The following is a 23,225-nucleotide window of genomic DNA, read 5'->3' on the forward strand; positions in this document are numbered from 1 at the left end:
CTAACATGTATTTGGCATGTTATATGTAGCACATCCTGTATTGCCACTATAAAGTAAGCTGGAGAAAGAAAATATTAGGAAGATCACAACGAAAAGACACTGGTAGGACGGTGCTGTAAGAAAATCCACATACAGGTGAGCCCGTGCAGTCCAAACTGTTGCTTTGAGCGTCAGCTGTACTTGGAAGTCAAGAAGTTGGGACTTTTTGAGTGACTGGGCCTAAGCACTGCAGAAAAAGGAAGAATCAAGAATTGAATGACCTCTGGGTTTCTGGCTTGAACAAGTTGGTGGGCGGGAGAACCATCAACTCAGATAACGAATATAAAAGCCAATTAAAGGTGAGCTTAATCTTGGACGTGCGTATTTTGACAGGTTTGAGGCACCCAATGGGAGGGTCCGGCTGAGAGCCAGGCGGACGAGCCTGGAGCTCCGGGGTTGGGTCTGGGCTGGGACAGAGTCTAGAGTCAGTATCAGAAAATCGCAAAGAACGGACTTTCAGGGAAAGTACTTAGATATTAAGTACTAGGTTGAGCCATGGAAGCCTGAGAAACAGCAAATAGGGAGACGTGAAGGGATGGCCAGAAAGGGCAGGGGGGACCGCAGAGGCAAGGTCCCGGAAGTCAAGTGGAGAATTCCATGGAGGAGGAAGGATCACACACCAGAGGGGCGGGAAGGTAAGAACCAAGGACATGGCAACTAGTCATCAACGACCCTGCCCCAGAGGGCTTGGGGTCTAGGACCGGAAGGGAAGGTGGAGGGAGTGTAGTAGAGTCCGCGGTGGTCGGAGGTGGACAAGGGGCCCGTGAAGTTTCTTTGTAGGGCAGGAGACCTGAACCTGTTAATAGGCTGAGAAGGACCAGGGGACAGGGCGAGGCTGGGAGACCCTAGAGGTCCCAGGAAGAAGGGGGTGGGTGAGTCGGCTTAGAACAGGGGGGACGCACTAACCAGAGCGCAGCAAGGAGGCCAAGAGAAGTAGGAGGAGAAACGCGCAGAGGCAGATAAGCAAGTGTGGAGATCACATCTACCTGCCTTGGTTTTCTTGAAGTAGGAAGGTAAGATTTGGTAGGGTTGGGGGGGGGGGAGGGCAAATAGAGGAAGGTTGCCCAGTGACCTCCAGAAAGAGCGAGGTGCAAGGATGGCGCCCCCGCCCCTACAGGGAGGGAGGAGAGGGGTGGAAACCGCAAACCCCTAGTCCCTCCTAGGAGAGCAGAGCTGCCCAGGACGGCTGGGGGCTTGAGGGTGAGCCGTAGGGAGGATGCGAGGGAACAAGAGCACGCGCCAGAGGGAGTGGGTCCGAGGGAGGCGTGGAGACTCCATGGCCTCTCCCGGTCCTTTCCCTGTGCCACTTCCCTTTGAGCCACACAGGCACCGGCGCTAGCCTCAAGCGGCGGTGACCAGCTCTGAGGCTCGAGTCCCAGGGCCCAGCCCAACGGTGTCTTGCAGGCGGGTCCGACCCATCACAGAACAGCATGTCTGGTGGGTTAGACGGGGGTGGGGGGGGGGGTGGGGGGGGGGGGGACACAGGGCTCCTGAGCCCACGGACGTTCAGGTCTCTCCAGGGGGACGGGATGGAGTCGCTTCTCATCTTCTCCATCCCGGGCCGCGCGGGCCTTCATCCCTGCACCAGGTCTCCCTCTGCTGGGCTCCCTGTTCTCTCGTCATCCACAGGTGACGTGCACCCCGGAATAGTCGTCTAAAAATCGACTTCGTGTAGCTGTTTGGCTACTACTTGAATTCTTAGGTAGAGTGAACGGTCACCCTGATTTTTTACATTAATTTATCTTCATATGCTTGGCTTATTCTGAGGACAGCTGCTTGCTTCGTATCAGGTCTTTAAAACCACCAAGGACTGGGTGGGTCATCTGTGGGGCTTAACCAAGACTCAGGCGCGAGCGCACAAGGTTTCCTCCAGTTGGCGCGGTTTAGCGGTGACCCAGCAGCGTCAGGCACCAATTTGTGGACTGGTTTGTTCTCAATGACACACCCATCTGCCCACCTTTGAAAAGACCCAATTTTGCCTGCCTTTAAAAAAAAATCATTATTTTAAAGATTGTATTTGAGAGAGAGACAGAGCATGTGTGTGCACGGGGCGGGGGGGAGGGGTGGGAGCAGCAGACTCCCCACTGAGCAGGGACCCCGGTGTGGGGCCCTCGGGGGCTTGATCCCAAGACCACGAGGTCACGACCTGAGCCGAAGGCAGCCACTTAGCTGACTGAGCCACCCAGACGGCCCCGTGCGCCTCCTGAAGCACGAGCATCCCCGCCGTGAAAGAATCACAACCGAATTGCCGAGCGGGCACCGCCAGGCGAGCGAAGGGGGCAGACGCACAGCTGCCAGGCCGGCTCCTCCGCCCGGACTCCATCCGTGGCACACGTAGCACCTGCCAACCCCCCGTAAACGTTCACGCTGGCCCGGCCCTTCTGCGCAGGATCCCAGAATCGTTCTGGGCCCTTCCCAGGCGTGGCCCTTGCTTGCTTCCGAGGCCGACTCCCAAGTGTCTGCAGTTCTTCTCCGGAGCCCCATCTGCACGTCAACCACTGCCGCCCCCGTCCCCTTTAGAACTGGGCTTTGGACTGGGGCAAGGGAAATGCCCACCTCCTCCCGTTGTCCTCCCGGCCCCTACCTCTCACCGACAACCCAGCAGGGGCTCCACACAGGCTGCTTAACACCCGTTTGCTCGCACAACCCCAGAGGGCAGCAACTTCAGTTCGCTCCAGCTGGTCCCTCTGGGCGTGTGCTGGGACAGGGTGGAGGGCATGGCCCGTGACGGCGCACACACCTGCGTCTCCCTGCTGCCCCAGCCCTCTGAGTAGCCGCGGGTTTTCGTTAGGGAAAACTTTCGGGTTTTGCAGTGAGCACTTTTTACTTTATCTGTGAAGATGCCGACACTGGGCACCGTTCAGAGTCTCCCACAAAGATGAAGCACAACGTCTCAGGGTCATTCCCGGGGGCCAGTGGACAGAGCTTGTGAGGAGCCCGTCCCTCTCCCCAGACCCCCCCCCCCCCCGTGGGCCCTACCACAGCCACCCAGTCGGTCTGGGCCCTGGTGCTCAGCCGGACCTATCGGGGTTGTTCTCTGGTCCCCTCCCTGGGATGCAGTGAAACACTAAGCTCTCTAGATCTCCTGAAGTCTAGAAAGTGGGAGAAATAAGACAGTTTAATGATGGCTTCCTTGGTTTACAGACAACAGGACAAACGTTTCTCTCCATGCACGGGTGCAATGAAATGAGGCGAGTGGCAATCCCAGGACAGGAGCCATGGAACTCAGAGCCACTGCTCAGCCTCTCAGTCGCGTGGTCCCACCAAGTGTCGGCTCAGCAGCGGCAGACACGGGGAGGTGGGGATGGCCTGGCCTCCAGGGGCGGGAGTGAGGGGCCAGGTGCCGCAGGAAGCGAGGGGCGCGGCACTGCCCCGTGCTGGTGGGAGAGTGTGGGGGAGGGGCGGGGAGCCAAGCGCCCGGGTGGGCCCCGACCACAGGGAGCAGCTCGGTGGCATCAGCTGTCCCACCAGAGCTACCCTGGGGACCGGAACCAGGCTGCGCTGTGGGGAAGGCAGCCGTAAGAGCCACGCAGAGGAGGAGCACATGCTGACTGCCTTCCTCCTGCGCACGGAGCTCCCGGTGACCCAGCTGCACCTGGCAAGGGGAAGAGCGCTCCCGAGATCTGGAGCCTCCCGAGATCTGGAGCCGGAAGGCGGGAAGGGTGAAGGAAGGGGGTGCAGACTGCCCCAATCCAGAGGCCACCTGCAGGGTCGCCGCCCCCTCCCCTCGAGCCCAAAGCCTTGAGCAGGGACCCCACCACTCTTCCCAGATTCAACCAGCTAAGGAGAGGGAGAGGGAAGAAGGCCTCGGGCTTCTCAAGAGAAGTCCTGGGGGGGGGGGACGGTACTGGGGGGGGCAGCCCCAGGAGCTGGAAGCCGTGGGTCCTGGTCCTTGAGCCCAAGCTCGCCGGCCCGTCTAGCTGAGCATCTTGTGCCGATCGAAGACCGTCTTCCGCTGCTCCTGCACCTGCAGCTTCCACCGCTGCTGAGCGCCCTCCACCCGCTCCAGGACGGTGTTTGCTCGAGGGCCCCCAAGGGAGGTGGCAGCTGCCATAGAGCGAGCATCCTGTAGGGGGGAGAAAAGGGGGAGAAGAGTCAGTACCGAGGGCCAGGGCGGGGCCCTGAAACCCCACACAGAAAGGATGCCCTGGGGCAAACCCCAAGGCTGAGCTCCCCCACGTGGGAGGCTGGGGGCGCCGCTCAGCATCCTCAGCATCCGGAGACCGAGTAGGGTGGGGCCTGGGGTCGGGGCTGCGGGACGAGTGCCATCTGGGGCCCCAGTGACCACGAGGCCGCACCCCACTGGCCTATTTCCGACCCTCAGGGTGAATACTGAGTTGCGGCCTCAGGACCTCACTAGGTCAGCGCAGAGGCCCTGGCGCCATCCGTGGCTTCAGGGAAGGCATCTGTGCGCCCCAGGGCACCCCGGAACGCCTCCAGCCTGCCAGCCACTGCCCAGGGACAGCAGGAAGGCCCAGCACGAGGGCCTGGCTGCCCTGAGCCAGCGGCACGTGTGTGCCACGGGGAACATGGGCCCACTGTCCCCGGGAAGGAACGGATGTCCCTCACTTCTGCCCGAAGGGAGTCGGGCAGGGATGGAACCTCGGGGTCCACTCCCGGCACTCCCAGCCCGGAGCCTGCCTGGCCCACTGCCCGCGGACAGGCCAGGGTAGCTCAGCAATTCTCCGTGTGCCCCATGGAGCCCCTTCCCCTCTGCCCGCGGAACCGCTTCTGTTGTCAGAGGCAGCAGCTCCCCTAATTACCACCTCTCTGCCTCTGAAGCTCCGGAGCCCGTGCATTTCCTGCGGGACCCCAACCTGATCTTTGGGGGGAATTAGAGCCGAGGGCCAGGCCCACACCCCCGTGGGGATTTCCTCCCTCGCTCTCCCTGCCTCTCATCTCCTGCCACACATCTCTTAAGGGATTAGCGCACCTCTCTAAGCCCAGAGCCGCCCAGTAAATGCAACTTTGCTTCTAATGCCCCGCGCTGGCACGGCTTCTGTCGCCCTGCAGCTGCCAGGCTGGGGAGCCGGGAGGGGCGGTGAGGCGAGAGTAGGGGAGAGCAAGCTGGCAGGTACAGAGAGGTGGCCGGCTAGGGGTGAGGCTGGGGGGTAGCGCAGGGCTGCAGCGAGCTCTGAGTCGCTGTCTCATGAGGGCCACTGCCTCCCGGGGAGCCCCGGGCCAGGACCCCCCCAGGACGGCTTCCCGGTCCGCCCAGCTGGGGATGGCGGTGGTGACACTGGGGACGCGGGTGCAGGCAGGGAGCACACCGAGCCCAAGGTCAGGACTCTTGGGTTCGGGGCTTGGGCCCCCAGGAGATCTGGCTCGGAGCCCAGCCGGGAGCTGGGACAGAGGCACGGCCTCAGCCACCGAGTGGCTTTAGGTCCCTGGACAAGTGGCTATTTCTGCAAACGTGAGCTGAATAAAGCCGGTCTTAGATGGTTTTGACTGTCCTGTCGGCAGGAATTGCAAGTACCCGATGACCCAGTGCGTGTGCACAGTCACGTGCACACACACGTAAGAGAACCGTCGTGTAAGACACTTGGCCTGAGGCCGCTGATGTCCCCTGCTCTGCGAAGTATTTAAAACGCCGGTCGTGACTCACTACACTGATTTCACGACTTGACGGCTGGTGACCGACGCTTTGAAAAACATGGTTCGGGGTTCAGGAGATGGGAGTGTCGAGGTGAAGCAAAGCGCCCCGTGTGAAGCTCCTCGCACGCTGGCCTTCACGGACGAGGAGCCCGAGAAGCGTCCCCGGCTCCTCCTCCCCTGGTGGCTCAGCTCCGTGGTTCAGAGCGCCGTGGCGTCAAACGCACCTGCTCCGCACCTTGGCTCCGACGCCTCCTGGAAGCGACCCTGGGCAAAGCTAGCTCGTCGTCTGAGCCTACGTCCCTGCCGTAGGACGGGGACCGCAAGAGCGGCCTCTCAGCGAGACACCCGAGCGGAGCCTTCCGCAGCGCCGGGCCGATGGCAAGCGCTCGACTCGCAGCAGCAATTAGTCGCATCAGGGGCCAGCTCGGGTCCACCAGGCGGGAGAAAGGGGGAGACAGCTGGCAGCCTGCTGCCGCCGGGAGCTGCCCCGGAGAAGCTACCACGGTCGATTCCCCTCCTTCCTGGCTCGGCTGCGCCCCTGGGCACTACAGGGGGCCAAGGACAGGCCCCGGGGCGGGCGGCCGTGTAGACGCGGCAGGCACTTAAGACCCACCGGGGCCCAGCACTGTCCTGGCTTCAGGACCGAAGGGCCTTGTTCTCCCCCCGCCTCTCATCTGGTCCCCAGTGCCAGGCTGAGCCCCGGGGGCAGGCCTGGAGGGACGCGCCAGCCTCAGCCCTGCGTCTCCCGACGGCTCGGCAGCTCCAGGGAGCACCTTGAGGAGGGGAAGGCAGAGGAAGCCAAGAGCAGAGCATTAAGGAACACGCCGGAGTTCACCGCAGGACCACAGATCATTTGTTTCCCCTTCATGTAAAGTCTTAACAAGCAGCTCCTAAGTGGGGGAAAGCTGCTGCTGAGAGGCTCCGTGTTTCCACTGCTAATAGTCCGATTAAAAGGTATTAAAGCTTCCACGTGTGTTCTAGAGGCGGCCCGGAGTGGGGCCTCATCCTTTCCTGCTCCGCCGCGGGACGGCAGCTGGAGGCGCGGGAGAAATCACACCGTCCCTGCCCCGTCCCTCTGAGGCAGGGTCTCCGGGGACGGCAGGGACGCAGGACGGCAGCCAGGAGGGGGGAGGCACCTGGGTCCCGGTGGGAGCCCCGGGGGGGGGTGCCCCGTGGGACCAGGCCGGCGTGACGATGTCACCGTGTGCTGGGGGCTCTGCTGAGGACTTTACGCGGATCACCCGCAGGCTTGGGCTTACGGGGTAACGTCACTTCCGCTGCAGACAAGGAAACCGAGGCCACGCGAGACGAGCCATGTGGTGGCTGCGCTCTGCTGGGTGCTCCTGCGGCGCTGGCTGCTCAAAGAAGCAAGCTGGTATCTCTCCACGGGGCCAGACTGAGCACCACGCGCCTGCAGAGGCCCCGGGAATCGGGGACTTCGAGCCAGGCCCTCCTCCTGTCTGGCCTGGGAGGCCCCAAAAGCTGGTGCGCACAGGCCAGAGCGGACAACACCGTCAAGGGGCCCAGATGCACAGGCTCTGGTTCAGAGACAGCCCTGGGCGGGGCCGAAGTCCCTCTGATGACAAGGGGACCGAGGACAGGAATGCCCACCCCCGCGGCGCTGTCTCCGACCAGGTCACACGGCTGCGAACGGCCCGGGTGCCAAGCCCCTCACAAAGGGGGCTCCATGGCCTCCGTCAGTTTTCCAAGCGTAACCCCAATCCGTCCTGCTGGAGCCCACCCCACTGCTTCTCTGCTGCAGAGCTCTCCGTGCCTCCCCCACGCTGTCAGCCACCTCGCTGGGGCCCCCAACACCATGCGCCCCACGCAGAAACCCAGCCCGCTGCCCCGGCCCTGCAGCCACCCAGGCCCACGTGGGGCCCTCACGGCCAGGACTCTGCTCCTGCTGCCCCAGGCCTTCCCTCCAGCAATCATCAGGCTGCTGATGTGCTCAGAGCCTGCAGACACCGCTCGTGCTTCAGGACGAGCAAACCCTCGTCAAGCGGACACACGCGTCATCACGACGACACTGAGGTCAGAACGAGTAACAGCCGTTCCCGACGGAGGATGCGCCGGGAGGTCGTGCGCCACGGCTACTGGACGGCACACCGGACCCCAGCCCCGAGCTCTGCCTCCATAGCCCAGCTCCCAAGGACAGTGCTGGATGCTCGACAAACGGCCACGGAACCGCAGTCGTCTGTCCGTCCCCAGGGAACCGTCCCCATCAGCGCGTCCTCTGCAAGGTTCTCCGGCAGCCTCCTGGGGCGAGGGGTCAGCCCAAGCGCGGCCCGACCACCACGGGGCCCTGGGCCTTCCCGTCCCCGTGTCCCCCCGTGCCCCGGCCACCTGGGGTTCCCCTCGCGTCCCTCTTGCACTGGGGCCTCGGACTGTACCCACCCCCGTGGGGGAGGCTTCTGAGGACCCTCAGAGCTCGGGGCCACGCTGCGGGGAGCAGAGACACGCAGCCTCACGGAAACCCTTCCTCTCTCTCTTCAAAGGGGGCCAAACCCGTACATCTAACAAGCTCTGTTTGCTGTTTCTGTCCCAGCAAACATGCTTGCTTCCTCCTTTCAAAGGGCGTCTGAGCCCGGGGATTAGGCCTAATGCCGCCGGAATCCCAGGGGAGGCAGCCTGGGCAATCAGGGCCCACCGAGGCCTGCCAGCACTTTCAAAGGGAACACGACAGGCTTTCATCTCCCTCCTGGGGCGCTGGGGCCGGGGCTGTGGGGGAGGCCTCCCTTCCTCTTCCAGACCTCTCGCCCCAGGGCAGGAGAGCTCCTGGCTACAGGAATTGGGGGAATGGAGCCGAGCGCCCCCAAACCTGGGAAGTGAGCCAATCCCCAGATCTCCTCTCTGATTGGATCCCAGGCATGGGGCGGGGGCCCTGGAGCCTCCTCCTCAAGGTCATGGAGCTGCAGGGGCCTGGGCTGACACTTAAGGGACCTGATAGGTCCCGTCCTTTCTTCCTTTGGGAGGGAAGGCCAAATCCCTCACCCAGCGGAGACCCCATCCTGCTTGTTTCCTTCTTAAGGGAAATGCTCCGCAGACACTCATGAACCCAGAGACGCAGCCTCAGCCCCGGCTCTGCTGCTGCTTGGCCAGAGGCCAGGTGGCCGAGGGACCTGCTCTCCCAGCCCCACCCCCGTGTCCCCACGTGCACTAAGCGACGGGGGTCAGCAGGGCACCCCTCGCCGTCCACGACTCGGGGCACCGGGTATCTGGAGAGACGAGATCTCCAGTCTCCTATGCATCCTCCGAAGACCGCCTCTGCCAGGAAGCCTTCCTTCCCAGACTAACAGGAGGCAAAGTCCCCAGCCCCTGCCTAACAAAGAGCTTCCGAGAGCACCAGCTTTCCCCCCACTGCCCATCTCCTAAAACCTCGTCTGGCCTTTATGGCCACGGCTCATTCACTTGGTTTGGGCTCCGTCTTGGGGCTTCAAGCCCCGAAGGCAGTCAGGAGGTCTGAAGTCTACACGGCGCCACCCGCGGGATTTGGGAGGCCAGTGGGAAGAAGAGAAGCCGTGTTTATGGGAGAAAAACGGAGCTGCTGACCCCCCGGGGAGGGAGGACCTAGAACACCCAAGTTGGGGACAGCACAGAGAGTCAGGAGGTGAGGGGGTGGGGCGCCAGGGCACATGCTGGGACTCGGGGGCGGTGTGTGCAGACCCGCTCACAGCTGCCCTGAGGTGCTCCCTTAGCCACCCTCCTGTACCCAGGAGCTGCACTCTGCACCCCCACTCCCCCGGAGCCTCTGGTCAGGGCATCAGAGACGGAACACCTTGTAGTACCTTCTAGAACGTCGGGGTAGGAGGTGAGGGGGTGTCATCCACCCCATCTCTGTCTCCTGGCAGGAAATCTCCCCTACGGTGTACAGCACGGGTGGGCTTGCCAGCTTCAGTGGGGGAGCCGCCTAAGACACCCCACTGCCCCCGCAGACCCCCACGACACACGGCCGGAAGGCACCTCCCCGTAGGACAGCCCTCCTTCCTACTCGGCCAAAATCTGCACCCAGGGACTGTCCACCCTTGGGTTCGGGACCTGCTCTCAGGCACTGGTGACCAAATCGAACCCCCGCCCCCGCCCCCATAAAGCCCCCCACACAAGCAGAGGCAGCTGGGACGTAAGCCTCAGAGTGGGAAGCACCCAGGTCACCTGGGCGAGAGGGGCCCGGGCCCAGCCCCAGCGATGGAGGCCACCCTCCCCTCTGGCACCACATCCAGGACGGCAGGAGACGCAGCAAGGCCATGCCCGAGAGCCACGCATTCCAGAGGAGTCGCCGCGCGCGGGCTGTGTAATCACGGGGCTGCATCTCTCAATTACTCCCCCAGCCAGGACTGCAATTACCACATTACCCCTAATCACCGAGTGTTTATTAGCGATGCTCCTCCCCATCAGAGCTGCTATTACTGCACATTAATAACCAGGTAGGCACGCGAGGTTTCCTCTTGAACACAGACCACCCAACTGCCAGCGCCACCACCTCTCGGGCCCCAGCTCCAAGGGGCGAGGCTCATCCTCTCTGCTCCCCCTTTGGCCAAACTTGTGTCAGCAGGAGCCTGGGGGCAGGCTGGGGAGGGCCCGGGCACAAACCCAGGAGAAGCAGCGGGGCCGTGGATGGTCAGGCCTCCCTCCTTCTCCGGCCTCGTCGTCTCGCTTACGCCGGCCCAGACTCACGACGCCCGATGGCTGCACGCTGAGACGGGAGCCCGGACCCTGTTGGTGGGGGGCCTGGCCGTTCCCACCTGCTGCCCGGGGTCCACATGCTCAGTGCTGACCGCCGGGGGGCAGCTGAGCCGATGTCCGGCCATTTCTGGCAACCCAAGCACACTGGCTCCCTCGGAAGCCGTTCTCCACCGTGTCGTCCGGCGGATGACATCCTTCCCACGTGTTAAATCTCCCTCTCAACTCCCCGCTGTGGGTCCTTTGCCCCTGGCCTCACCGGCGGGCAGACGAAACACCCGAAGGCTGCTGTCACGTACCTCCTCCAGTTTTGGCTTTTTTTTTTTTTTCCCCCAAGCTAAGCATCTCCCAGTGTCTTTAACTTCGCCCAGGACATGCTGAGATGCGCCACCCTAAAAGCCCCTCGGTACCCGTGCTGGTTCACTCGCTCCATCCGTTTCCTTCCCGCAGCAGACTGGTCCGTGCTTTCCACAACTGCCCGGAGCCTGGGCTCAGGGTAAAGCACGGCGGGGAGGCCTGGCCTGCCCTTGGGTACCCCCGGCCTGGCAGCGGTGCTCTCCCAGGATGGCAGAGCTCTGGGCACCCGGCGGGGGGCCGCCCACCCTGGCCAGCTGCACACGCTTGCTGCCTCTCCTCCACCCAGCTCTGGCCCACTCGGGGCGTCCTCTGCAGGGCACCCGAAACCCTTTAGCACGGGGACAGATGGCGGAGGGTGACGGTGGCTGCCGGGCATGCAGGGCCCGGCCCGAGCTCCACCAGCCCTGACCAGGGGGGTCTGTGAGCTGCCCGGCAGCAGTGGCTCCCCATCTTCCACATCTAATGAAGTGGAAACTCCTTAGCCTGACACCGGAGGCCAGTAACTGTGCGGCCTAAAGCTGCGGGCCGGCTCTGCTTGCCGCCATTCCTACGTGCTTACCCCAGCCCCGAAACGCTCCAGGTCCCTCAAGCACCTCAGTCCCCGCAGGCTCTTAAAATCCGGCTTTTCCCTTAAAGTGCCCGGGTTGTGCTCTGCACCGAGCGGGCGCTCAACAGAGGTCTACAGAGTCCCAACCCGCTCTCTGCAAGCCCACCGCCAACTCGACACCAGTGTCCGAGTCACCAGGACACCACGTGGAGCGTGTTTGCATGTGACCAGCCCTGGTGGGTGGGCTCCCCTCAGCCCAGGGAGGCACGAATGGGAACACCCGGGCCCCCGGTGCATGCATGGGGGCGGCCTGATGCCAGACAACAGGCAAAGCGCAGAGCCAGCTCCTGCTTCACCTGCAAGTGCAGAGGGCAGCTCCCTGCTGAGGGAAGCTCCGGGGTCCGGGGGGGGGGGGCGGTGTGTGGGCCACCGAACAGGAGAAAAGCAAACTGGCGCGTGGGGGGATGGGGATGCAGACCCCGCCTGGGCCCCCACGTGTGGGCAAAGCTCGGGGCAGAGCTCGGGCAGGGCCCTGGCGCCCAGGAACCTGCTTACCTCATTCTCCTCTTCATTGCGCAGCTGCTCGGTGTAGGCGTCCGGCTTTCGAATGAGAGGGTCCACCAGCATCAGGAAGGCCATGTAGAGCAAGAGGGCCCCCACCACTGACAGGTAGATGACAATGATGACCTGGGGGAGAGAGCCAGCTTGCCCTGTAACTGACACCCGGGGGCCAGGACGGCCATGCACATTCAGAGGCAGGGGCTGTCTCGGGAGCTGCGGGCTTGGAGGGAAAGACAGCGGGGACGGGGCCCTATTCCACATATTTAGCAGCTTTGCCCTAAACTGGGGGGATCCCCTAAGAACAGCAGGCACAAAAACAACAGATAATAAAGGAAGATGTCTGGATCCTGCCACCCCAAGGTGCCCCCAGGGTTGGGGAGTGGGGAAACGGGACCCACCTGGCTCTAAGAAAGGGTGGAAAGCAATCGGGCACAAGGGAGGAATAAGGAAGAACCGGCTGGTGAGGCCTGAGGCTGAGACCCGGGGCACGACGAGGGCGCACTGCCCACGGCCAAGGGCGGGATGGACAGGTGGGGAGCTCCGGTCCGGAGAGGGCACGCCAGTGGGTGGGGGGACAGGCTGGCAGGGTGTGTGCTGCTGGCTGGAGGCCACAGCCCCCCATCAGTCGCCCGCACGGGGCAGGATGACAACATCCCGAGTCCCTCACACACGGAGAGCCTCACAAGCTGGAGTGACTTCTGTTTTCCAGGAGAGACACATTCAGCGAGGCGAATTCAGGGCTCCCCAGAGTGGAGCTCTGGGCATCCGAGTCAGGACGCCCCAAGACACTCAGCAGCCACGGGCCCTGTAACGGCGTCACCCCTACGCCTCTGTGCCTGGACCTCAGGAGCACCTTCGCTCGCGTCTGAACGCCCGCTGGGCGGCCAGTACTCCCCCGACGGAGAACCACGAGCCTGAACCACTCAGCCTAGGTCCCAAGGTTGGCAAATGGTAGAGACGTAACCTGAACTCAGATTCACTGACTCTGGCTCACATGCTCTCTCTACTTCCACGACGCCTGGGCGTCACTGGCTTCTGATCCCCTACCTTGACCCCAAATGAGACCGTGATTATGGATAAAAGAAGGAAACCTTGGGACTTTCGGGTCAAAGCCCAGCTCAGTCAAAGGTCAAGTTCCACTGGACCAACTTCCTCCCTGACTGGAGCAGTAGCATCCGAGCCCCTTTAAACAGGTGAATGGTTAGACCTCTTGGCCGTACCCTGGGAAGGGCAAGGGGACTGGAGGCGGAGTCTCTAGGAGGCTGAAGCTGGGGCCTGGGGGCCTCCCAGGGAGGAGGACTGGAGGGAAATCTGAGGATTAGGAAGTGTGTCTGATGAGGTCCCTGCGTCGGGAAGTCCCTTTCTGCCAAGTAGGGAAGGCGACACCTGGCTGAGCATCCAGTCTCCGCCATCTGGTCCCCAGAGCGGGGGGGCCCTGGAGCACGTTCAGAGCAGGAGAAAGACGCTCCGGGAGGGGCTGGCTCAGGCGGGAGGATAAAAGCAGTTGAGTGTGCACAGCTCGACGGGGCGAGGACTGACAAGTGGGGGACAGAAAGGCGAGGCCGCGGAGGACCACAGGACAGGGAAGGAGCGGCCGGCCCCCCGGGTCTGGGCAGGACGGCAGCAGGGAGCTTCCCCTCCCCTCCTGAGCCTCAGAGGCAGAACCTGACGGACCAGGCAGTGTCGTTAAACTCAGTTCCTTTCTCGATGCTATTTCTACTCTCCATGGGACCAGCAGAAGTAGCTTAGAACCTGGCCGGGAAGAGCGAGCAATCGGTACGTGGGGCCTGGCCCAGGAGCTGGAAGCCGGACTAGGAGACCCGGGGAGCTCTGGGTGGCCCAGCCTCTGCTGCAGTGAGCCGTGGTCCTGCGGAGCCTGCTAGTGGCAGAGGAAAGGACCAGGCCCCTGCCCCGCTCGCTATGACGGTGACCACGTCTACCACTTCTCTCCTGAACTCGCCCAACGGCCTGTGAGAACGGGGTTCGGGGCGCAAGCCCCTCCTGCCAGGCCCCACCTCGCAGACACCCAGCCCTGGCCCACAGCTCTCGGGGTGGGGGTTTCAGGGGTCTGAGGTCACCGTGGAGGCTCAGTTAGACGGGTTCTTCTGGGAGGGCGGGCTTACTGCTCTATGGGCAGCACCCTGCACGGCGCCCAAAACTGAAAAGGCACCTCAGAGAGGCTAACTGAACAAAAGGAAGAAAGAAGGGGGAAACTGGAAAGAACAGGAGGAAAAAAGTGACGTGAAGCCCCTGTCCCAGGTTCCCAGCGCCACCTCCCAGCCCCGTGTAATGGGAGCCACTGGACAGATGGAGAGGACACAGCCGGCTCCAAGAGGTGTGGGACGCTGGGGTGACTAGGCCGGCCCAGAGGCCAGTCCCACAGCCACTTGGAATGTTCCAGAACACAGCAAAAGACTGTGGGTGCCCGGCAGCCAGGAGTGGGTGGGCCCGCCCCGCCCCCCGAGGCCCGGGCTACCTTGATGGTGGTGGTGCTGCGCTCCTCGTACTTGCACTCGCACAGCAGGCAGTAGGCCTCCACGTCGTGCCCGGGCACCGGCATGGGCTCCACCACGTGCAGGCAGTTGCTGCAACAGAGACAGATGAGGCGGTGAGCGTGGGGGTGGGGGTGGGCAGAGGCGAGGGTGCGCCTGGGGCCGGGGGCACCTTAAAGCGCCAGGTGGGCAGAGCCCTTTCCCAGCACCTGTCCGGGGCCCACCCCGGCCAGCTCTCCGCCCAAACGTCTGCCCTCGGCGGCCTCCTTGTGTCAGGCTACGCCCCCCAGCGCACGGGCTCATCCCGCCCAAGGGTTCCCACGGCAGAGCTGGTGGGGCCAAGCCTGGGGTCTCGGGCCTGAATCCCTAGTGAGAACCGCCCCACAGCACGGCTCCAGCCGGCTGCCCACTACCCACCACAGAGCGGCCCACAGGGACCACGCACCCCTCGTCCACCCTTCCGCTGTCTGCCCCAGCTCCCCGGTCCCGGGGTCTGGGTCCCCCACGGCAGGGAGCACCCCTACCACCCCCGCCGCTGACCAGGTCCTAACGTGGCCATCACCTCGACACAGCCTGTTCCTCTCACCTGTGAACCCACCAAATGCCACTGATTTTACCTCCTTAAAAATTTCGAAGACAAAAAAAAAAAAAAAAAAAAAAAAATTTCGAAGACACAGCTTCTCTATGGGGTCCATGCGTGTCCTAGCTGAAGGTCTCACCACTCTGCCCCGGACCGGGGACCCAGCCTCCCCACCGGGCCTGTGCCAGTTCCCCACCGGGCAGCCAAGCGGTGTCAGCAGAGGGAAAGTCAGTCACCTCACCCCCCGGCCCCCCAAAGCCTACAGCTGGTCAGTCCCTCTACAGGCCTCTATGGTGAGGACAACCGAGCTGCTCCCCGCGGGTACGTACGGCTGCACCTCACGCCACGGCTGCTTACCTGTCCAGCTCTGTCCCTGCCCCTCGACACCCACTCCCCGTCCTCCAGCTGACCTTCTGGACTCTTCTCTGAAAGGGCCACGCTCCCCTCCCTGACACAACTCTCGCCTTCTGCCAGCAGCACGGCTTTGCCCCCTGCCCTCTCCATGCCCTCAATCCTACGCGTCCTTCGAGATCCAGTCCAAAGATCTGACCTGTCCCCACGGCAGCCAGCTCCCCACGCTCATCTCTATCACAGCACTGACCTCACGCACTGTAATCCCACCTTTATGCGTTCAGTCTCCCCCGAGCGGATGCTAAGGTTCTTGAGGACAGAGGCCGTCTCCATATTCCCAGCACCCAGCGCACTGCTGGGAGAGCACGGCTCCCTGAATAAGGGACTGCCACAGGAGCCCCACACTGTCCTAACGTGCCCACCTGGCCCCCAGGAGCCCCACACTGTCCTAACACGCCCACCTGGCCCCCAGGAGCCCCACACTGTCCTAACAACACGCCCACCTGGCCCCCAGGAGCCCCACACTGTCCTAAAAACACGCCCACCTGGCCCCCAGGAGCCCCACACTGTCCTAACAACACGCCCACCTGGCCCCCAGGAGCCCCACACTGTCCTAACAACACGCCCACCTGGCCCCCAGGAGCCCCACTGTCCTAACAACACGCCCACCTGGCCCCCAGGAGCCCCACACTGTCCTAACAACACGCCCACCTGGCCCCCAGGAGCCCCACACTGTCCTAACAACACGCCCACCTGCCCCGGACACCCACTCCACACCGCCCTCCACAGGGCCCTCGACTGTCCTAACACCACGCCCCCTCCCACACAACCCCCACTGTCCTAACAACAGCACGCTGGCCCCCGTGCCCCCATGTCCCCAACAACACGCCCACTCTGCCCCAGAGCCCACTGTCCAACAGACACGCCCACCTGGCCCCAGGAGCCCACACTGTCCTAACACACACGCCCATCTGGCCCCCAAGCCCCACACTGTCCTAACAACACGCCCACCTGCCCAGGGCCCCACACTGTCCTAACACGCCACCTGGCAGGAGCACACTGTCCTAACAACACGCCCATGCCCAGGAGCCCCACACTGCTAACAACCGCCACCTGGCCCCAGGAGCCCCACACTGTCCTAACACGCCCACCTGGCCCCAGGAGCCCCACACTGTCCTAAAACACTGCCCACCTGGCCCCCAGGAGCCCCACACTGTCCTAACACACCCACCTGGCCCCCAGGAGCCCCACACTGTCCTAACAACACGCCCACCTGGCCCCCAGGAGCCCCACACTGTCCTAACAACACGCCCACCTGGCCCCCAGGAGCCCCACACTGTCCTAAAACACGCCCACCTGGCCCACAGGAGCCCCACACTGTCCTAAAAACACGCCCACCTGGCCCCCAGGAGCCCCACACTGTCCTAAAAACACGCCCACCTGGCCCCCAGGAGCCCCACTGTCCTAACAACACGCCCACCTGGCCCCCAGGAGCCCCACACTGTCCTAACAACACGCCCACCTGGCCTACCTTTACCTAAAAGTGCTCCCAAGTATGGAGCATGACAGATCCCAGGCCCCATAGTTAAAGAGGGGGAAACAAGCTCAGGAAGGCAACGTGGCCATCACCAGCACCACGAGGTCTGGACCCAATCCCAACCCTCGTCCTTACATCTGACACTCAGGCTCGGCGAGGCCTGTGACTACGCTCAGCTCCTTACCTGGGCCTCCTGATGGGCCCAGCCTCCCTCAGGAGGCCCTCAACCCGTACAGTCCACGGATCACGGTAAGCAGGTGACCTCGAGATGCACCTTTTCACGACCACCGGGGAAAGTCAAACACACTCCAGGTTCGCAGAGGCAAACCAGGCCTCGCGCCGCACGCAGAGCCAGGTCTGGGGCCCTCTGGGCCTGGGCTCTCCTCTGGGATCCGTGGGCTGTACCACACGACCTTTAAGGCCCCTCCAGCTCTGACGGGAATCCCGCAAGAGTGAAGCGTAGCTCTCTGAGACCAACCAGGCCCGTTCTGAGCCATCCCAGGGTCCTTCGAGACTCAGGCTGGGTTTCCGGCAGAGGCATCAAAGATGTGTGATGTGAAGATCAGGTGTTGAAATAAAAAGGAGGTGTCCTCTAAAAGCCTCTGCTGCCCTTAGAAAATCCAGTATGTAGCACACGTGATTTCCCTAAACCCCTGGGGACTCCAGTCTCACCTGGGGGAACAACTTCAACACTTCACTCCTTGCTCGCGAGTGGGTCTTCCTCCACCGTAACTACGCTGCCGTTTCCAGACCCCACACGCCACCGCCTCTGGGAGGGGCCGAGGGACGAGGCCGGGTTCACACACAGCGGCTCCGGGACCTTCTCTTCTCCAGGAAGTCCCTACAAGGCCTCTGAGGACCAGATGCCTCCCTTTCTGAGCCACACGGGGTCCGGGTTTGGAAGGTCACTCCAACGCTGCAGCGGGGTGTGTGCACTCCCCACTAGGCCAAGCGAGGTGGGGTGTCAGGGGCCGCTGGGAGGGGCCAACCCAGGTTCTTCCAATTGGAATCCTGCTACTCCCGGGAACAGGCTGGAGAAGGGTGGTTAGGGGAAGGGTAAGTGAAACGCTGCAACCTTTCTGCTGCCTCTGGCCTCTTAAGAGTCGGTGCAACCCCACACGGGATCTTGCTCTCTAAGGATTTCACGTACCTCTCTGGGACCAGTGGTGTCAAGGGAGAGGGCTACAGAGAAAGATGAGCAGGGTTCAATTCTCCGCTCTCCTACGCACTCCGTGATCATACGTCATTTCTTTATCCCCTCTGGATCTCGGCTCCTCGTTTATAAATGGAGGCTGAGCTCGATCAGTGCCTTGCAGGCCGGGTTCCCTAGGGTACCCCAGGAACCTCCGTGCGAGAAGGTGGGTGGAGGGAGGGGCGGAGGGATGGGTCTCTGACTATTTTGCACGTCGTGCTTCCAGAACACATTCTGTCTACAGAAAGGTTCAATTTTTAGGAGCTGGGAAGACGCCGAACTAACGTACGTGGTTCCTTCCCGCTCCGGGGCTGCCTCTGTAACGTCCTCCGGGCTGACCCACCGACGGACACGGTTGTTAGGGTTCCTGCCCTCCTACAGGCAGGTGGCTAGGAACTCCCAGCACTAGAGCGCGGAGTGTGAGGCCTGGGGCTCAGACGCATCTGGCTTCACTCTGCACGAGGCCGCACATATTCCCCCACAGGGCACAGCCTTAGGGACACAACTGACCTCCACTGGCCCCAGCCTCGGTGCTGAAGACACAGATCCAGCCCCGCCCCACTGCCCTACCCAACCCGTGTCGACCCCTGTGGCGGGGGAGGGGTGTCACCAATGTAGCCTCTGCTCCAAGAATCCTGCCCAGCCTCAGTTCCCACCTACCGCCCTTAACGGAAATGTCTCGAGGTTCTCAATTTAGGATTGTTCATTAGGCAATCCCCTAATTCTGACTTCTAAGGAGAAGATAAACGATAAGAAAAGATACGGGGCGGTCACAGGGGCCCCTCCCAGGACCTTTGTGAATCCATCAGGATGACTGAAGCCAGAGGGAAACAGTCTACGCCGTGGGAGGAGCTCAAGTTTTCCGGGGCCGTGGTGTAAGTCTTACGATGATGATCTATGCACGCGCACACGCACATGCACACGCACACTAATTTAATACTCAAAACAGCGCCACCCGCTTACGGAGGAGAAACACTGAGGTATGCTGGACATTAAGTCATTTGTCACACCATGAACAAGGGGCCAACCCGGATTTGCAGCCACCCAGGCCGGATCCCAAGTCTACACGTCTCACTCGCGAGCCTCTCGGAAAATCACTCAATCTTAGAACCGGAGAAGTTCAAAACTCCCAAATGCTGCTCTGAATCAACTGCATCGAAATCACCGAAGGAACTTTAAGAAAACGTTACTCCCGCCCCCCACCCCTGCTCCCCGATATTTACTGAATCCAAATCCGGACGGGAGGAAATTGAGTATGTACAGCACGGGGACTACAGTTAACAACGCTACGTTAGACACTTGAAAACTGTGAAGACAGAGTAGATCTTCAATGTTCTTAACACACGCACACACACACACACACACATGCGGTCATTATATAAGGTGACGGAGGTATTCATTAACCTTATTGTGGTGACGTTTCACAATACGTATGTGCATCAAATCATCAACCTTACATAGAGTGCTATGCCTAGTGGATCTCAGTAAAGCTGGGAAGAAAGAAAACAATAAAACCCCCAAATCTGGGGGGCAGGTGGTGCTGGGAATCTGTGTTTTCTCAAAGCCCACTTGATGATGCTAATGCAACAGCCAAGCAGATGCCTGAACTGGACACCCCCTCCCTGTGAGGCAAATCCCTTCTAAGGGGCCCTTAGCAAACAACCACCCCACCTGCGTGCTGATCCCTCCAAGGATGGGGCTTCTCAGCTCCCCAAAACAATCTGGATTAGAAATACTTCCTCGGCTCACACTTAAATCTGTTTCCCTGAAGCTACCCCTTAAAGCTGTTTCTATTGGTTCCAATTCTGGACCACAAAACCGCATTGAACCTAACTGGTTCCCACTCCCATGTGCCCCACCTCCCAGAGCATGCCAGCCCTGCTCCTGGTCTTTGTCAGCCACCAGATGTCCCCAACCACTCTCCTTTTTGAGCCTCCCTTAAGCCACTCCTTCTAGGGCACTATGTTGTAACTTCCCTTCTCCTTTCTCTGAATGAATCTGTGCTTCTTTCTTTTCTTTTCTCTTTTTTTTTTTTCTTCTTTTTTAAAAGGAAGCATCCAGAAATGAATTCAGGACTACAGGAGTATAACTAAAATTTCCTCTTTGGGTTTTAGTCTCTGCAATTATACAAAGGAAACACTACCTCTTCCCCCTGCCTTCCAAGGTGTTAATGAGACTGGTACCGAATCACACCCATTAGGGAGCTCTGCAAAAGCTCTCCACACACCAGAGGTCCCATAGTATGTGGGCATAGCACTTACCTCTCCCAATTTCTCTGCTACCCTTTTGCATTATTAATAAACACCCAAATCAAAGCAAAATAACAAAATCCACTTCTCTGACCAGGAACCCCTTAGCTAGAATTCAAGACATCTGGGCCTTATTCCCAACCGGCTGTGTGACCACGGACGAGACAGTCCTTTGTAGGCTCCAGGAGGAATGAGTGAGCAAGCTTATCCCCCAGGGATCTAAGAGCCCCAGTAAACGCTTGTAACTTCTGCTAGTTGTAGCAGCCATGAGCCAGCCTGTACAGTGCCTTACCAGTCCTTCTGTGACACATTCTGGTTGTAAATGTGCCCACTGATGTTTCTATATGGTGGACAGATGCATTTGCAACGGATATCTTCAGAGCTCTGGAAGAGAAAGCGCAGGGTAGGCAGGTAGGCACGTAGGCAGGGCCCTGGGGCTCAGGTTCTAGCAGGACTTCCAACTTTGAATTCCCCGTTCCATACATGAATGCTCTTGACCGACCCTTCCCATCCCCAAGTTCAGCAAGGAATGACTTCTGCAAAAAAGGATGCTACGATCACAGGACCCTCAAAACAGAAACTGCCCAGGTGGGAAGTGAGGCCTACAGAAAACCGTGTGGGGCTGCCATTCCCTAGCAGGGTGCTTGGGAGCTGGGGTGTGTGTGGCCAGCAAAGTGACAGCCCGCTGTACTCTGGACCCCACACCTGCTGTGTGCACCTTGGCCCCGGAATCTTGATGGTTGAGCCCCCCTCCCATCTCCAAATTCCTAGGTTAGGACTGGGGGAAGGCAGAGGGCAGGGGTGAACAAGAACAAAACGCATCATTTCCACGGGAATCCCCAAGCAACCCCTTAAAAAAGTTCTTCCTCTCTGAAATGGGTAAGAGACAAACAACAACAACTCGACTATTTCCACCTCATTCCAGTCGGGAATTCCCCAGAGGGGCTGGAAGCAAACCCTCAGACTCAATCTTACATAAGGCCTTGGTGACCTTCAGAGTTCCAAATTCCTTAGAGCTACCCAAGCCCAGCTCCGGGTCATGCACCGCTAGAGAATGGCAATTTCTCAGGAGTCCCAGGCGCTGAGGTTGGTCACTCTGGGTAAGGGAAACCTCCAGCTGTGCAAGAGGCTTTCCCAGGACAGGAGCACTGTCCACTCGCTAGGCTCCTTGAGTGTCCTTAGTAGGTAGTGGTAGGCTTTGTAACCAGCCCTGCTTACCCAGGAGCAGGGGGAGGGGGCGGGGGGGGGGGGGGGGACTCCTCCAAATGCAAACTCCCTGGGCTGCCTCCATCCAGGGGCGTGCTCAGGGCTCCACCCCTCTCCCGCGCCACCCCTGGGAGGCCTGCAGCCCCGAGCAGGGCCCACACAGGACGGCCAGGCCCGGTCCGCAGGCAGGGGGTCGCGCCCCAGGTGCTGCAGGCGCCCCCCTCACCTTGTTGGCTTGAGCTGGGGACAACAGCAGGCAGGCGACCACGGCCACCAAACACAGGAGCTTCATGCTGACCGGGCCTGGGGGGCCGGGCGGGCCGACACCTGCGGGAGACAGAGGGAGGGAGTGGGGCTGCCTCCCGCCCCGGCCCCCGCCTCCCCTCGCCCCTGCGGCGGCCCCGCGTCCCCAGGACCAGGCCCGGCCCCTCGCAGCCGCCCCGCCGCGCTCTGCTGCCCGGGCCCGGGGATCGCTCGGGGCACGCAGGACCCCACCTCGCCAGGGGCCTCGGGCCGGGCTGCGCCCCCGCGCGCCCCCGAGATGCCCCCGCACCGCTCCCCGGGCGCGCTGCCCACCTGCGAGCCCTGCCGCCGCCGCCGCCGCCGCCCCGGAGAGCCCCGCCCCCTCCCGGAAAGCCCCGCCCCCTCCCGGCCCCCATTGGCCGCCCGAGCCGCCTCTCAGCCCGAGGGGCGGGGCCCACTCCGCCGCGGGGCCCGGGCTCCCGCGCAAGGGACCGGGGCGCATTTCTCCGACCCGACCAGGCAAGAAAAGGGAGCGTCGGCCCGCCCGGCAGACGCGGGGAGCGGCCTTCCTTGGCGCCGGCCTGTGCAGCGCCCGCGGCTCGCCCCGGCCCTCCTCGTCTCGCAGACCTGGGGGCCGCAGGGCCCGGGCTGGATCCATCTTGTTGGTGTTTTGTAGAGAAAGCACTTTGGACGCGATGAGCTGGAGCCAACAGCAAAGCCCTTAGAATCCCGATGCAGGGCTTTGTCCTCGCTCACCGTCTGGGAATGTTAGGGATGCGCATCTCTGCTGCACAGGACGCCACCAGGCTCCACCTCCACCCCCCCCTCCAGCGCCCGGAGGAGGAGGGGAGGCCGCGGTGGCGGGGAGGTGGTGGGCTGGGCCTGGCTTAGCGGTCTCCCTGCCCCAGGGCGCTCTGGACCTGCAGACTGGGGCGAGGTGTGCAAGGCCAGGATGGGGGGTGGGGAGCGGAAGGTTGGGGAGCATGGAGGGTGTGCAAGTCCAGGATGGGGCGTGGGGAGCGGAAGGTTGGGGAGCACGGAGGGTGTGCAAGGCCAGGATGGGGCGTGGGGAGCGGAAGGTTGGGGAGCACGGAGGGTGTGCAAGGCCAGGATGGGGCGTGGGGAGCGGAAGGTTGGGGAGCACGGAGGGTGTGCAAGGCCAGGATGGGGCGTGGGGAGCGGAAGGTTGGGGAGCACGGAGGGTGTGCAAGGCCAGGATGGGGCGTGGGGAGCGGAAGGCTGGGGAGCACGGAGGGTGTGCAAGGCCAGGATGGGGCGTGGGGAGTGGAAGGTTGGGGAGCACGGAGGGTGTGCAAGGCCAGGATGGGGCGTGGGGAGCGGAAGGCTGGGGAGCACGGAGGGTGTGCAAGGCCAGGATGGGGCGTGGGGAGCGGAAGGTTGGGGAGCACGGAGGGTGTGCAAGGCCAGGATGGGGCGTGGGGAGCGGAAGGCTGGGGAGCACGGAGGGTGTGCAAGGCCAGGATGGGGCGTGGGGAGCGGAAGGTTGGGGAGCACGGAGGGTGTGCAAGGCCAGGATGGGGCGTGGGGAGTGGAAGGTTGGGGAGCACGGAGGGTGTGCAAGGCCAGGATGGGGCG

The 23,225-nt window shown here is 62.0% G+C and overlaps 1 protein-coding gene across 3 annotated transcripts; it reads right to left on the bottom strand.

Moving 5' to 3' along the window:
* Nucleotides 1–3,139: 3,139 nt before the first annotated feature.
* TMEM9 (transmembrane protein 9) lies at nucleotides 3,140–22,396 on the bottom strand. Of its 3 annotated transcripts, none has more exons than XM_041765447.1 (6): nucleotides 22,257–22,396; nucleotides 21,613–21,713; nucleotides 20,473–20,564; nucleotides 14,256–14,364; nucleotides 11,774–11,905; nucleotides 3,140–4,105 (listed from the first exon to the last, which is right to left on the bottom strand). In XM_041765447.1, exons 1-6 carry the CDS (start codon nucleotides 22,285–22,287, stop codon nucleotides 3,956–3,958), a joined length of 615 nt encoding a protein of 204 aa, XP_041621381.1. In that variant the 5' UTR covers nucleotides 22,288–22,396; the 3' UTR covers nucleotides 3,140–3,955. The 3 variants fall into 3 exon arrangements, with proteins under 3 accessions (XP_041621381.1, XP_041621372.1, XP_041621363.1); XM_041765438.1 differs by lacking the exon at nucleotides 22,257–22,396 and adding an exon at nucleotides 21,963–22,019; XM_041765429.1 differs by lacking the exon at nucleotides 22,257–22,396 and adding an exon at nucleotides 21,882–22,019.
* Between the last annotated feature and the right edge of the window lie 829 nt (nucleotides 22,397–23,225).

Source organism: Vulpes lagopus, chromosome 1, assembly GCF_018345385.1.
Source record: "Vulpes lagopus strain Blue_001 chromosome 1, ASM1834538v1, whole genome shotgun sequence".
NCBI lineage: Eukaryota > Metazoa > Chordata > Mammalia > Carnivora > Canidae > Vulpes > Vulpes lagopus.

Bases quoted from the DNA above. Each gene is read 5' to 3' on its own strand.
- TMEM9 (XM_041765447.1), bottom strand. From the start codon at position 22,287: ATGGATCCAGCCCGGGCCCTGCGGCCCCCAG. The intron at 21,714-22,256 runs GTCTGCGAGACG...TGTCTCCCGCAG, and splicing joins CCGGGCCCTGCGGCCCCCAG to GTGTCGGCCCGCCCGGCCCC. The intron at 14,365-20,472 runs GTAAGGCACTGT...TCTCTGTTGCAG, and splicing joins AATGTGTCACAGAAGGACTG to CAACTGCCTGCACGTGGTGG.